The 15,389-nt window shown below is 37.1% G+C and overlaps 1 protein-coding gene across 1 annotated transcript in view; it reads left to right on the top strand.

Annotated features, from left to right (window-relative positions):
* LOC131664821 (T-lymphocyte activation antigen CD86-like) overlaps positions 1-15,389 on the top strand; it is a 109,201-nt gene that overhangs the window by 75,153 nt on the left and 18,659 nt on the right. Inside the window, exons 3-6 of the mRNA XM_058936217.1 lie at positions 4,769-4,959; positions 8,698-8,908; positions 9,465-9,576; positions 11,540-11,718. Coding sequence (XP_058792200.1) covers positions 4,769-4,959; positions 8,698-8,908; positions 9,465-9,576; positions 11,540-11,718 — 693 coding nt within the window. The remainder of the gene's footprint in view (positions 1-4,768; positions 4,960-8,697; positions 8,909-9,464; positions 9,577-11,539; positions 11,719-15,389) is intronic.

Genomic DNA, 15,389 nt, shown 5'->3' on the forward strand with positions numbered 1-15,389 from the left:
GAAAATTGTTAAGCGCTACTAAAGTTTTAATCGAGAAAGTTATTTATCAAAACCGTCATTTGTCAAAAGCAAGTAGGATGAAATCCAACAAATCTTTGTTCTTTAACTCGTATGTTTCTGCTTTCAATCACAATGAGCCGTTGGAATTTTTGCGTAGCGAAGTTCCGTCTGTGTATACAATATCATCCAAACGAACATCGTGTAGTTAAAGAGAGAGAGAGAGAAAGAAAGAGAGAGAGAGAGAGAGGGACAGAGAGAGAGGTAAAGGATTCCTTGGAAAGGAAGAAAGTGGCAATAAATACCTTTCTAAAAATGTATATGTATAGTTGGTTGAATAAGTCGAGATCATTATGCGTAAATCTCACGACACTTACCCAAAGAGCAAGTAGGACAAAAGCAGCAGCAAGCGAAAGAGAAAAAATTAATTAAAGGAGACCGAAAGAATGGAAGAAAGCTTAGAGTCTACACGAGGAAATACGAGCTGGCGAAGAACCAGGCGTCTTTCATTCTGCCTTTGGCGGGCGTGCGACCTAGTGCCTTTTGAAATGGCATTGGTGACCGAGGCCGCGTGTCGTCGTACACCGCTAACGAACAGCCAGAGCCGCAGCTGTAAAGAAGCAAAGAAAACCAGCTAAAGACACACGCTGCGGTATTTGCATAAAGAGACACTGTACCACTAGTCCTCGGGCCCTTCCGCCTTGTGGAGACAGAGGACGTGAACGAGAGAGAGAAGCCTTAATACAAGAACTGGATCTCCATGAAAACGAAACACGTCATGTCATTGTAAAAAATACCATGACGTTTGCAAAGAGCTTTTCTTTAAATATTTATATAAATTTTACTTTATGAGCTTTAATCGAAGGCATACATAAATCTTCTTATTTATCTATATTCAAAAGCTATAATAACTGAAATTCTAAATGGACGCTAAGAAAACAAAATCTTCAAAGTTTGGTTGAGTATTACTCTGCTGATAGTAACACTGTATAACTTTGTACTTGCTTGATATATAATGGATCACTTTGTACATTAACACGATGAATTTAGATGTGTTCATGACGGGAAAACTGAGTAGACTAAGATAAAATAAAATAACAGATATGACAGAATGAATTTTCAACTAACTTTAATGTAAATTGATGGAAAATTATTTTGTGAGACAATGGTCTTTGACAATTTGAAAAACAATGCCTTTTCTTCGTAGATTCCTATGGTGAAGATTAAATGAAGGAGTTATTTTTAACAATAACTCGACTAATAAACTCAGCTGCTTTTGTACCTTAAACCTTTTTCATTGTACAAGAAAAATGGTTGAAGCTGAATATAATCGGTATCTAATTAGACACTTCACTACTGAATTCACATTCCAGGATGTCACTGCAAGTAATGAAAATTAACAAATAACGCTAAATATGGTCGTGGTTGAAGATACATTAGTGACGTAAAAATAAAAACAATTAAGAACGCAAATAATAACTAATGATTCAGTTGCAAAACTATTCTTGAAAAATTCATAGATAAGAGTTACTTTTATAAATAAAAGATAGTTTTACATAATAAATTATAATTGGCAAAGACTAAGATAAGAAAAAAATTAGTATTCAAATAACACGTGAAAGAATGATCGATATTACGAGAAAAATCTGGTTGCACGAGGTCGTTAGGAAACGAGTCAGCGAGAACGCGCGCGCGGAGAAAATGGAGTGGGTGTGAGTTTAACGAACTCGGTTCCAATCAACGCGAGAGGCTATCTCTCGTGTATTCCCTTCCCTCGATCCTTCCATTAACGACTTATTCTTCAAGTCATCGCTCGCAATGTCGTGCATGCCACTCTAACGCTCAACCATTTCTAACACTTTCTGTCTAGGTCGTTGATTACTACGATTGAGAATTGCGTTACGATTACTACGCCAGCAATATAAAGATTTATCGAATACTTGGTGCTCTTTGGAATAAAAATTAACGAGTGAACCACTCACCGAATACGGTTGTTTTCCATGCTATGTCTGATTGAACAAGGGATATTCTACTTAATCAGTAGTCGGTTAGTCCCAAGTAATATTATAAACGATTTTCCTTTGATATAAGGTCTAATTACAAATCTTATTATTGGTGAGGACTTGAACTTTATTATTAGAAAAAGTAGTTACTATAACTTTCTTTGCGATGAACCAGTTCAAGAAATTAATTTCAAGTTGAAGCTATAAATTTACACCTAAAGATTTATTCACTCCGCTGGAAAATTTTAATTGTTGAATAATCAACGGGCCGTAAGTTGCAAGACATTACCAATTAAGTTGTCCGAACGTCATATCTCGTACATAATAGCTTTCCAGTACCGCAGCCGTGAGTAAATTTATCATAGTTATCATAGCTAGCTAGATCAATATTACTTACAACAGTCATTTAAAAACTGTGAAAAAGTATTGGTCACGTTATGTGAACATCGCTTATAGGCGTAAACGGCTGAATCAATAAAACGCATGCAATATTACGATGTCGTTGGAAACAATCAGCGAAACGGTTTGGCAACGCTCGTTCAGGCTAATCTTGAAATTACAACAGGCTTATAGGCTGTGGATGCAAGCGATCTCGTAAACGGATGACTTTCGAATAACCTAAAAACACTCACAGTTGATCGCAGCTCTCTCAATAGGTTTTTGGATCGTATCGAGTAAACAGTTCATCGATCGTTGTAAGCACATCACCCGTCAATTTACCTAATCGTCGAGAGCGCGTACACGTTCGTAAGAGAGATGGAGAGAGCAACCGGATCACCAAGCTTACGTGCAAAACGCACGAAATTCACACGCTTAACTCGACCTCGTCTCATTTGCCTAATGTCGCGCTCGCGCACGCATTCACGTGCCAAAGCTATCGATGCCAGCAAGTGAGGCGTAAAGATCAATGTGCAATTAACATTTAATACGCTCCGCTACGACGACAATATTTTCGCCAGACTAACTCTCAAAGTACTATAAATATATATTTATTATAAATGAAAAATCGATCTGTTTATTATGCGACCTCGTACCGACCATGAGCTTGGATTGGAAGGCGGAAGAAAGGGTGAGAGAAACTGCCTGAGACTCGGGGAAAACAACGTCGAGCAGGTGATGGATCTGTTCTTTGTCAGCGTACAGAAAGAGAGAGAGGAAGGGAGGGAGGGGAGGAGGGAGAAAAAGAGGGAGGGAGGAAGAGCGAACCAACACTCGATCTGCTGCTACTCCAAAACGAATTATTACAAAATACATCACACACCGGTAAATAACTGCTTTACATAACGGGATTTTTATCGGAATGCAAGGTCCGAGAGGATTAATAACCAGTGGCAAAGATAAAAAAAGCAACATGATAGATTGCAATATCTATCTAAGCACTAAAATAAATTTGATTATTTGCCTTAAATGCAAGCGTTATCTTAGCAATATATTTTTAAATAAAAATTACCCACAATCATTTCAGCTATCATAGGTGCTTTGTATTTTATTTTTACTTTTGTTACTCTATCTGAACTTACAAATTGATTGCCATTTTATTCCAAGCATTGACATCCAAAGATATAAGCTTTAATGCGATACCTTACTAATTCACGTAAAAGATTTTTATTTCAAATTACAAGGGTGGTCGCATAAACAACTGACATCCGAAGTTTATTCAGAAAAAAGACAATTCAAAATCAGTTAAGTCAGCACACAGGAAAACTCGTTCAAATGAGGAATTCAACGCGCCAAACTCACTTCTAGCTCATAGGATGAACTGCGTTGTTCTCTTCCCACGTGCATTTACATTCGTACAAAGAGATGCGTTACCCAACCAAAATTTGCCGACATTCTTGTACACAACTATGTATGATATATGTATACTTTCGAGAACCCCTGTAATCCGTCTTTTATTCTAGATGACATACTATGTATACCTAAAATTACGACAGTTTGCTCTACAGGACTCTTTTCAAACACCATGCTCTGTTTACTATCTATTTAATCAGATACACTGGTCGAGTCTTGATTAGTACTACTCATTTTATATTCAATCTATAAAATCGTTTGACATCACTTCTCTACGTGGTACATTATTCAACAAACATTGATAATATACATTTTCATAATGAGAGGAAAAGAAAGGGTGTCGTCTATCTATTATCGATTTAGTTGAAAAGCATTTATCATTGTCAAAAAAGAAAAAAATACTGGATTCCCTTTTTATCTTGCGTATCGATCTTTCCTTGACAACTAGAAGCTTTTCATCTCGAATCCAGATGAAGACTTTACAAAATTACTATTAGTTTTTAAAACAAGAATGCAAAAATTGATAGACAAAGGAAATAAAGTGTTACTACATGGTGATTTTTATTTAACTTGTGAAAGACATTAAAAATGTTGTCTTCCGAAATCTTCGCCAGTAATTAGTTCCTATACAATGGTTAATATGTCCTAGCATTTTCGTTACAATAATTTCAAACAAAGTAAATACGTTTCTCATTTGAAAACTGACCTTGCATGCTTAACAGCACTATGTATTATGAATTATTTAAAAATATGTATCGAGATTCAGTAGCAATTCAAACTCAGAATACATTGATAAAAAAAATATCAATTATTTGTGAATTTGATTTTCTTGCTCCGAAGAAAACCATTGAAGTGAAATCAACAACTCCTTTCAATTCTAAACCTTTAGCCTGAAAATCATAAAAAAGAATGAGCAAGATAGAAGCCAAAAAAATATAAGAACTGATAAACTTAATGGTTCTTTGCAACTGTTACAGAGTGCGCAGCCAAGACGGAAGGTCGAGAAGCCAGCAATAGCAACTCAGTGGTCGAGCATCACCCGTCGTCCTTCTGGGACCAGCCATTCAGCCAACCCTACTTCGACAACGCGACAAGACGAGAAACCACCACGACTGTTGGACAGTCAGCCTACCTGCACTGTAGAGTTCGCAATCTCGGTGATCGAGCGGTTGGTATATCTTATCATACATCGTATCTAATTAACCACTACTGTGATCGTTTTCTCATTTCCATTTCCATATTGGACTTTTTTCTATATACTACAAAATGTAATCAATTATGGAAAAAAAAATTGCGGAATAATATTTTCGAGAGTTTAAAATAGATTCAAAGCCACAAGTGTAGCAATTTTTATTTAAAAATAAATCACAAGATTCCTAATTTTTATTCATAGCATTTTTGAAGATCCAAACTGTTATGAGCTTAAAACGTGTACTTTCAACGCGATATCGAATCGCATTTTATTTCGGTAAACAATAAAGCGAAAGATTAAAATATTAAGCTTTATTGTTTACATAAATAAAGTGCGATTCGATATCGCATTAAAAATATACTTTTATGCTCATAACAGTTTGGATCTTAAAAAAATACTATGAATAAAAAATGGAAATCTCGTGATTTATTTTCAAATTCAAGTTGCTACACTTGTGGATTTAAACCTAGCCTAAACCTTAATATTTTTCGAAATTTCTTTTTATCTACAAAATATTCTGAAACATTACAGTAATAAAATAATTAATAAAACTCGGTGATTGAGACAGAATATTAAACCTAAGTAAAACAGCGCAAAAGCCAAATAAAAAATCCTTTATTAGCTACGCAAAAATGTAAAATATTTATCGAACGATCATTTTTAATCACCTACTAAAATATTAATTATCGACATTTATAGTCACCTGCTGAAATATTAACTATCGGTATGCACTGAAATCTATCAAGACACTAGCACGGAAAAAATCAGAGCTTTATTGAAGTATGCCAAATATCCGTGAAAAGTAAAAGTGGAAATTTTGAAATGCGAATAATTTCATGGATGAAAATTAAAGCCATAGTCGTGTAAAACAAAAACGCTGTAATAGGATGAGACAGAAGCGACATCGTTGCACGCGCCGGCCGAGACAACCACCGTACGACGAGAGTTAAAAGTTTTAAATTGAAATTTTCTGGTACGAAAGGGCTGTATCGATATGACTTTAAGACCATAAGCGCTAGTCCTGTTGCTATTTTCACCGATAAAGCTGTCGCAACCTCAAGTCTTCCTTCCTTTCTTCGCTTCTTCTCCAGTTCAGCAACTTCAATCAATTATGTATCTAAGTCCAACATCCCATAACTTTAACTTTCCAATAATGTCTAGTTTCATATATAACTCTAATATTCCAACAGTTTCATTTTATCGTATATCAATTTCATTTTCTAAGGTTCCGCTATTAAATCTACTAAATGAAATTTAAACAATTGAATTCGAATCTTCGCATGTTATTCTTAAAATGTTTAACACAAACTCTTTGTATAAATGATTTACAAATATGATAAATATAACTGATACACTCAAGTCAAGTAAGCAATGTTCATTAAATAATAATTACCCTCTTCAATATGTTTATTAACGTAGTAATTTTCGTTGCCTCCAGTCCGACTGTAGGCAACAAATAGCAAGCTCATAATTTTTCCAACGAAGAAATGAAGTTACTTGCAGCCTCGTAAATTAAATTTGCCAAGCTAGCTAGGATAAAGATATAAACATGTAGCTAATGCACAGTGATATAGGCGAAACAATAACGACACACTAAAAAATGTACCACGTAATTGGTACTCTCTGTGTGTGTGTGTGTGTGTGTGTGCGCGCGCGCGCGCGTGTGTGTAGTTGTTGCCGAACGATTTGGTGGCTTGGCAGAGGTCACAGTATTGGATATGAAACGCTGCACTCGTTATCTCGAGGCCTTATCGCTCATCGACGGCGCGACGGCAGCAGTGGTAGCGAGGGCGAAGCTACTACTATACCGCTGCCGACGCCGTTATACGGCCCATGCGTATCCCAATTGTGAAGCGTAATCGGCGATAAATCAAACTTGCACGCCTGCAACCCATCTATGAGATGCGGCGCGTGTGCTACGCTCTATATGCATACACACGTTGCCACATGCCCGCAGATAATACAAGTACTCAAGTAAAAATGTAGCGCGACGGCGTACAGGATAAATCTTTTTTTCAGACATCTATTTCAGATCTCGTGCTAAATATATTCAAAGTCTTTGTGGATCATCTGATTTTAGAATTTTCAAGTGATTAAAATATTTCGCGGACAACGGACGAATATGTTATTTTGTGCTGTTGCTTAATACGTGACATGACAATATGATTAATTACCTTACAAAACTTGAGAAGTTTTTTACCAAAAATAGTTTGAGTATACTTTCTATATGAGGCGTTGTAAGATTAATCTTGTTATTCAACATTTCTATCACTGTATCATTAGAAGACACTATAACTTGTGGATCATCAATGACTTGTAACTTTGGAGAAACTTTTTATAAACTTTTTATTCGATGATTCCATAGTTACACGCAATTTTTGTTAAATAAATAAAAATACACGGCTGTCTTTTAGTGAAAATAGTTCAGAAAGATTATAGCGTTGAAAATCTGTGCTATTTTAAAATTTGTTAGTGAAGTGATATCTATAGTCTTGAGAATTGGATTTAATGGAGCTGTGACTTTTGCTACGATGCGAAATCGTTAGCAAATTGCAGATGAAGTAGATTGAACTGAATCCGCTTGAAAACGACTTAGATAAATGCGCAATGAGTATCGACGATGAAAGATCAAAGCTTGTGAAAAAAGGATGGATAAACAGACGGATAAGAGCAAAGAGTGACGAGTTTAACGACTCTAAATCTGTGGTGTGTGTGTGTGTGTTCTCGCTAGTATGTATGTCAGGATCAACGACGACTGCAGCCGGCACACGCCCGAATTCTCTACCATATATACGTGTCCAGTGCGCACCCGCGTAAAATCAATGCTGGTGGAAGCTGCGATTGGGGCTTTATTGGATTGGTCCGTCGCGTTTGTTCGGCCGCTCGTAAAAGTAGTGGCCGAACATGCGCATCGAATTTTCGCGCACCACAGCGCGATAAAAACGCGACTGTGTGTTGACCAGTTTCGCAAATTGATCTTTGCCTCTCCTCTCCCTTTCCTCACCGTATTCCTCTCTCTCTCTCTCTCTCTCTCTCTCTCTCTCTCTCTCTCTCTCTCTCTCTCTCTTTCTCTCTCTCTCTCTTTCTCTCTCTCTCTTTCTCTCTCTCTCGCGTCCTATCTTCTCCCTCCCATCGTTTCTTCTTTTTTTTCCATCAATCCTCTTTAAAATACGTTAAAAATTGAATATCTATGAAAATATGCCTTTGTCTTTTTGAAAAACTGTTTTGCGTTGTTAGAACATAATTTATATCATTACTATGAATTACAATTTCATGACTTTTTACGTATACTATAACAATACTATCTATAAATTATTTTTAAATTTCTCCACTAATTATCGAGCGAATGCAATTCAAAGAAACGGAAAGGCCACGTGAACGGTGCGATCGAAACTTTAGTTTATGTCGGTACATACTAAATAATTCAGATCAATAGCAACAAAGAGACTTTGTTTTGAGATGACTTTGAGATACATTGTTATTTGTTGATAAAGAAACCTATCGAATCTCTGGAGTAAATAATAGTTATCAAAATATGAAACTACACTGAACTCGAGCTTCTCTGTATATACGAGCGTGTGTTTCACGTCAAAAGCCTTGCCAATAAGCAGCTCGAGACGAGTCGTTGTTGAACAAAAGGATAGGCTTGTCGATAAATCCCCAATGGAACGTCGAAACTTGAACTGAGCAATGCTTTTTTTGGGCTGTCTGCAGGTGTCGTGGATAAGACAACGAGACCTGCATATCCTGACTGTCGGTATACTCACCTACACCAACGATCAGCGATTTCAGTCGCTACACAGCGACGGCACCGACGAATGGACCCTCAAGATCAGCTCACCTCAGATACGCGACAGCGGCATCTACGAATGTCAAGTCTCGACTGAGCCCAAAATTAGTCTTGCTTACAAGCTCAATGTCGTCGGTTCGTACGCATGTTTCGTCTTTATCTTTTTCTCTTTTCGTGTAGCGTTATAACGACCGTCGAAATATATTTCCAAATATAGCAAACTTACTATAATTACTAAATAATTACGTGCTGCTCAAATTTGTATTATTCTACCTGTATTATTTCGCGAGATTCTATTGCTAGCGTCTATGTTGCCAGAGAAAAATAGATAGTATCCTTTGACTAGTCTGCCACTGGCATATATCATAATTGCTATTAATTAGTTTTCTGAAGTGTTTCAATTATTTCGAAAGACTTCATAGCGCCTATCTGAATTCGCTTATTTCATTTGCTTGAAACTCAAGCTTTAGTTTATTTTCTCCGTACGCGTTTACTTATCAGTGCTTCGCAAACTTAACATTGTAGGTTTGCTAACTTGGTTGAGACTAACAACTGATGAAATATTATTTATAAAATAAAAGCTTTGCGCGTGTTAGAAGTACATTCTACATGATAATGACAAAAGCAAGCTCGCGACGGCCTTTGCTGCAGGATAATTCTCTTTCTCTAACGAGAACATCTAATGTTACAGTGTCGAAAGCTAAAATCATGAGCAATTCGGAGTTGTACATAAAAAGTGGCAGCGACATCAACCTGACCTGCGTAGTAATGCAAACACCCGAGCCTCCGTCTTTCATCTACTGGTGAGTTTAATTACATTACTTTTATCCCTTTTTACCATTTTGTTTACTTGGATCGATGAAAACGCTACAAATATCATTCGTACTGCCAGAAGTTTCAGGGCTGTAGTACTAGCAAAACCGATTGGAAGTTTCTCCTCTGGAAATTATTCCTCACCGGCTCTCCTTCTCTCTGCCTTACACTGCTGATTCTGTTAACGAACTTTTCTTAAATTACGCGCCGTAGTACTTTAGCCGAACGCTTTGAGCGATGTACATAGCTGAGTGACTTGAGCGCGTCGGTGTTTAGCGAGACAATGTCAACAATTCTCGAAGCGCATGCGAGCGAACGAGGAAAATCGAAGTTGAATGAAAAATAACTCCAACTTTTGTAGAGTACTTTACAGTCTGGAGAGTTTTATTATAACTTCTTCGGTATCTCTTGCACTTCAATCTTACTCTAACATTTTGTGTTTGCACAATTTTCAAACAACGCAAAAACATTAAATAAGTGAATGCAATATTTCATTCAAGGAAAATTCAATAACGATACGCTCTCTATACTGTATATTTTTGTGCTTTGCAATATTTCCAATAAAATCTCAATTTTTCTTTGAATCTATCGGGGGCCGAGGAACAAAATAACAAAGGCAGGTTCAGTTACGCGTACAAATTTTAATTAACTTCAGAAAAAAACTTAATACAAAAATTAACTCCAAGAAAGATTTAATACAAATAGAAAACGGGACCTGTTATCTAGACGAAATCGCAAGTTAGAGTGTTGCACACTTACTACTTTCCTTCGACGAAATTTCTGTCCCCTCTAGGCCCTGCTCTTTCCTTCCCACCTGATACCGCGGCCCAAAGCTCGCCTCGAATGCTGTACAGTTTGGCGCCCCTTTTGTCTCCCTTCCGCTTTAGCTGGCACGCTACCGGGCAGCCTCAGTGAGACCCTTGGACACAAATCCAAAGCCGCATGACCTTGGCTCTCTGGACTTGCTTTGACGGGGGCAGGGTCATGGTAGCCTCGAAAACGATCCTCGAGGCGACGTTCGGCTTCGATTCCGCGATGCAGCATTTGTGTACGTCGTATCGAACGCATAACCAACGTGTCATTTCCTTCTCGAATGGTCAAAACCGAACTCCTCTCAACACATCGCCTGACCTCGAGTTGCCCCCTCGAGTTGGTCGCTTCGCTCGGTGTTGCCGTGATTTTACGCACGCGGTTTACAATTATACGCCCTCGCAAGTTACAAATGTACTAAAACTAACGCACGCGATGGTAAAGGATGACCTTTAAAAATAGGTTTCCCGTGACATTATTTTTTGCTCGCTCCAGCATCTCCTTCCAAAGCTTTTTCTCTAACATTTTGTTTGACGCTTACTTCGGCTCCCGGGGATTTTCAGACATCTGGTTCCTAATTGTAGGAACGTGCTCCGCAGGTTTCTCAACGCTTGCGCCAATATCCTAAATTAAAGGGAAATGGAAATGTTCTTGATTGAACCTTGGTTGGTCAATGGCGCATCACTTTTACGACGTTGATGAGGATTGGTACCTGACCAGCCGCGCCTTATCGCGGAGATCCATCGACGCCCATTCTGCATATTTCCCCAACAAACGTACGGTCTTTTTATATTTGTCAACACTGCCTCGTTGTCATGGCTGTATACATATCAGATATGGGCGAAAACGTCCTTCACTCTCGCTCGTGACGCGTTTGCCATCCGGGACCGAATCAATGACAAAGATAAATTGAAAATGCATTTTGCAGTTATATTCTTGATAATTTCTTCGACCATGCCAGATACGCATATCTTAAATTATCTTTGATCTCACGAACAACAATAGCAACAATAAATTTTGATGTGATACAAAATGTTGTTGCTGACCTGCTGACCTGCTTCATTTAAGCATATTCTCACTTTTTTTGCAATACCAACTGATATAAAATAATTATTAACAAGTATGATTGCCCTGATATTGCAGGTATAGAGGCGATCATGTGATAAACTACAGTCAACGAGGCGGCATTAGCGTAGTGACGGAAAAACAGACACGGACGTCGCATCTGCTGATCTCGCGTGCACTACCTGCGGATTCCGGCAATTATACATGCGCACCATCGACCGCCGACTCTGCGAGCGTACTCGTCCACGTACTCAACGGTAAGTAAATACTTTTGATCCTTTTCCATTTGAATTTTAAGGATCCATTATGCATGGAAGAGACCTAATAAATACGAACAACAATGGCGCTCGAAATTTCCAAGCTTTCTAGAAATAAGGGAGTAATATATTTCTTATACAAGGTATAGAAAAGCCTTATTTATGAAATGGGCGATTATCAGATCAAAGCAAAGGCAAGCCGAAGGCGAAAAATCCATAATGCCTTTACGCATGCGATAAGGACAATATTTTTCAGTTCGGCAACCGAAAACAATTCGCGAAGGTGCGACTTTGAGGTTAGACTGAGATAAATTTTTATAGATTACCTATACTATATAGTATAAAAAGTTAATTTTTTTATCACTACTTGGTCTAATGAAAGTCAGATCTTACAATGTCGTTCTTCTCGGATAAACTCTAATGGAACCATTTTATTCTACATTTCCTAACATCAATAACATTTTGCAAATCGAAAATTATTATTGTTTTTCATGCATGACATTACATCACATTCTTGATTTTTGTTAAAAAAGTCGTTTATAGTAAAATTACTTGAGTACATAAAGTCGTTGAAACGTGTATTTTCATCGCCATTCGACTGCGAATTTACAAAATTGTTATATATTTTTGTCTTTTATTCATTGAAAGCATTTTAAGAAAACAAATTTCTGTTTTCTTTTTGTTTATTTATTTGTTGTATAGCTGTAAATTCACAGTGATGAAATAAATGTACTTGAAATAATACTATGATCTCATATTTGAAACTTCTTCTAATATTATAACATAGTTATCTAACAAATAATGGCAAAAATGGCAATATTCATCACTAAATAATATCACTAAAAAGATCAGAATGAGATATAAACAGAAAAATTGTTTTTAAATAGGCTTTTGTTTAAAAAACTTAAACAGATGAAATATTTTCTTGTATAATTTATATGAACTCCAGTTCATTCATAAATATCTACATTAAAAGCGTAGGACATGTGTGAAGTGGAGAAATATAATAGTAAATTTAACAAATATAGCGTGATTGTACATCCGATTCATTTACCAATATTCTAATAATTTAATATGCCAATAATATTTTACACAAGTCTATATTATGACGTCTTCATTTCGTTTATTACACGTTGTTTTAAATTAAAATCAATCGAAATCGTACAAAAATGGTTTTATCCTGTTTAAATTTTCTTAAAATGAAAAAGTATTCAAACAATTTTGTTATTAGATCAGGCTACTAACGACTAAATATTAAGTGTATCCTGCGAAATCATATATGCGCCATCTATTGTTATTGGACGCTCACGGGTGGAGCCCTGTGTTGTCTGCATGATTGGAAGGAACTTCCTTGCTCCTGAAAGCTCGAGCGTCCGCGAGCACGAGCACGAAAATGGTCGTGTCTCTGCTCATTTTTGTGCTCGCGTGCGTACAACTCGTACACGCGTATACGTACGTGCAGCGCGGCATTCGCGAAAGAGCTAGCTCTTACTTCCATGGCAGTCCGCTTCAGCTACGCGCCCCGACCACCGCCGCGCAAATAGAGTCCGACTTTATGTGCGCCGTAAATCTGGCGAATACCGATAAACTAAACGGTAAAAGTCATAAACGGGGAGTGAGCGAGAGGAGGGGAAAGGGGAGGGCGCGAGGTAGCCTCGTTTATCGCCCTCTTTTCCGCCAAGCGATGCCACCGCCGCCCCACTGTTGCCATTGCACCACAAGTATAGAGAGAGAAAGAGAGAGAGAGGCAAGTGGCAAAGAAAATCCGAAAAGCAAATAGTTAGGAATTACTAGTAGCACTAGCTTGAGAGAAAAAAAAATCGAGTAAGTTTTTTCATTTTGATTGTACTATATTAAGCAGTAACACATATTTCCCAATAAGATTACCACTTCGCAAACGAGCGCATTCGTGTTGATCGACAATTATGTTACTGCACTTTTCTGAAACTTTTGCATTGTAAGCGAATTCGTGGATTTCGAATCTTGCCGAACGATATTGTTAGAATTCAAACAGTTTCTCGAATCAATAGCAATTAACGTAAACAAATTCTTTTTCACTCAAATCTAATTATACTGTAATAAACCAACATACAAAAGATATAGACGCGTTTATTACGGTTGTTCTCAGTTATTTTAGTTAATATTACTTTCTATTGAAACGTATATACTTTGCCGATGAACTAAGATGAAACGTTTACTTATCTTACATTTACTTTAATAATTACACATTTTCATGGTAATAGTATTTTTAATTTTATAAATGTATTCTAATATAATTCACATCTACACACTTGTATTATAGTCGTAAGAATTCCCTTTTTTTATTTTTATATATACTTGTGACTAGAGCGTTTAAAAAATGTACCTATTAATCCAATTAAAATGTAGATAACAAATATCAAACTAAAAATCCCATGACGTTTAATAATGAGAAAGACCGTTTGAAAAAATATACGATAAAAGTAGAACGTGAGACTGAAAAATGAAAAAAAATATATGGTTGCGATTCTCGAAGAATATCCTTTCTCCACGAGAAAAAAGGACATAGTAAAGAAAACCCAAAAGAAGTAAAAGAGAAAAAATCCACGGAGTTAGCCTACTTTTTGATGCACCTACGAGAAAAAGGCAAGTATATGAAGGAGAGAGAGAGAGAGAGAGCATGGAAAAAAGGATTAAAAAGGTAAAATGAGAAAATGAAAACAAAACCAACTGACGGCTAAGAGAAGCTTGGTAGTAGTGAGGTGCTTTCATGTACGTGGAGGGGTGAGGGGGACAAATGCCAAGAGTGTATTTCAGGTTGAGTCTTCGTCTTATTTTCCACGGCGGCACGTGCGTAAAGCACCGAACGTATAAATCCTCGTGGTGTAGCTCCTTGCCTCTGCGATAGATAAATCAGTCGAGATATTGTCCTATGCAAATCCAAGCTGGGCTGGGTGCTTGCCTCTGGCGCATGTTCTGTCTCTTTCTCTCGCTCGCTCGCTCCTTCGCCTTTTATGCTTTACGTCGACGACAGCGCGTCGTCTTATTTTTTTTTGTCGCTTACTCTCAAGGATTTTCCAGGTTCGTGTGCACCTAGCGTTCATGAGATAAACAGTCTTTACAAATATTCAAAGGTCTCTGCTGTTTTTACCTTTTTTATCTGGGAACGGAATTTATGTTAGACAAACGCATTTCTGCCGCGATAATGTGACTCAATTTATATAATACAATCATTTTTCGCGGACATCTATTTGTAACCACAATCTACAATGACTTTGTAGTTTTATTTTCCAAATGTTTTAATCCATCTTAATAATGATTATATCCTCTTAATATGAATTCATTTGATAATTCAATTTAATTGATCTTAATTGAGAATTTATTATAGCATGAGAATTGTTTTTTTTGTTGCAAGAGAGTTTGTTTAAAATTACTGTTCGCCTGTTATAATAAGACCATTTTTTTCAGTGTCTAGATTAACTAAACTACTGGAGTAGAGTAAATGTGTATACGTGAGCATATACACGACTAGAAATGAGTGACATCACCAGAATCCTAGACTTTCGGGAAAGCGCATGAAGAAGGAAGTGCCCTTGAACGAATGAAAGCGTGTGCAGCGGTAGTGATTAGAATTGCAATGCACACAAGCAAAATGTAGCCAGTCGCTGAGTATTTATGTCTTGGATAGTTTT

Source organism: Phymastichus coffea, unplaced genomic scaffold (assembly GCF_024137745.1).
Source record: "Phymastichus coffea isolate CEN01 unplaced genomic scaffold, Cenicafe_Pcof_1.1 PCOF00045, whole genome shotgun sequence".
NCBI classification, from domain to species: Eukaryota; Metazoa; Arthropoda; class Insecta; order Hymenoptera; family Eulophidae; genus Phymastichus; species Phymastichus coffea.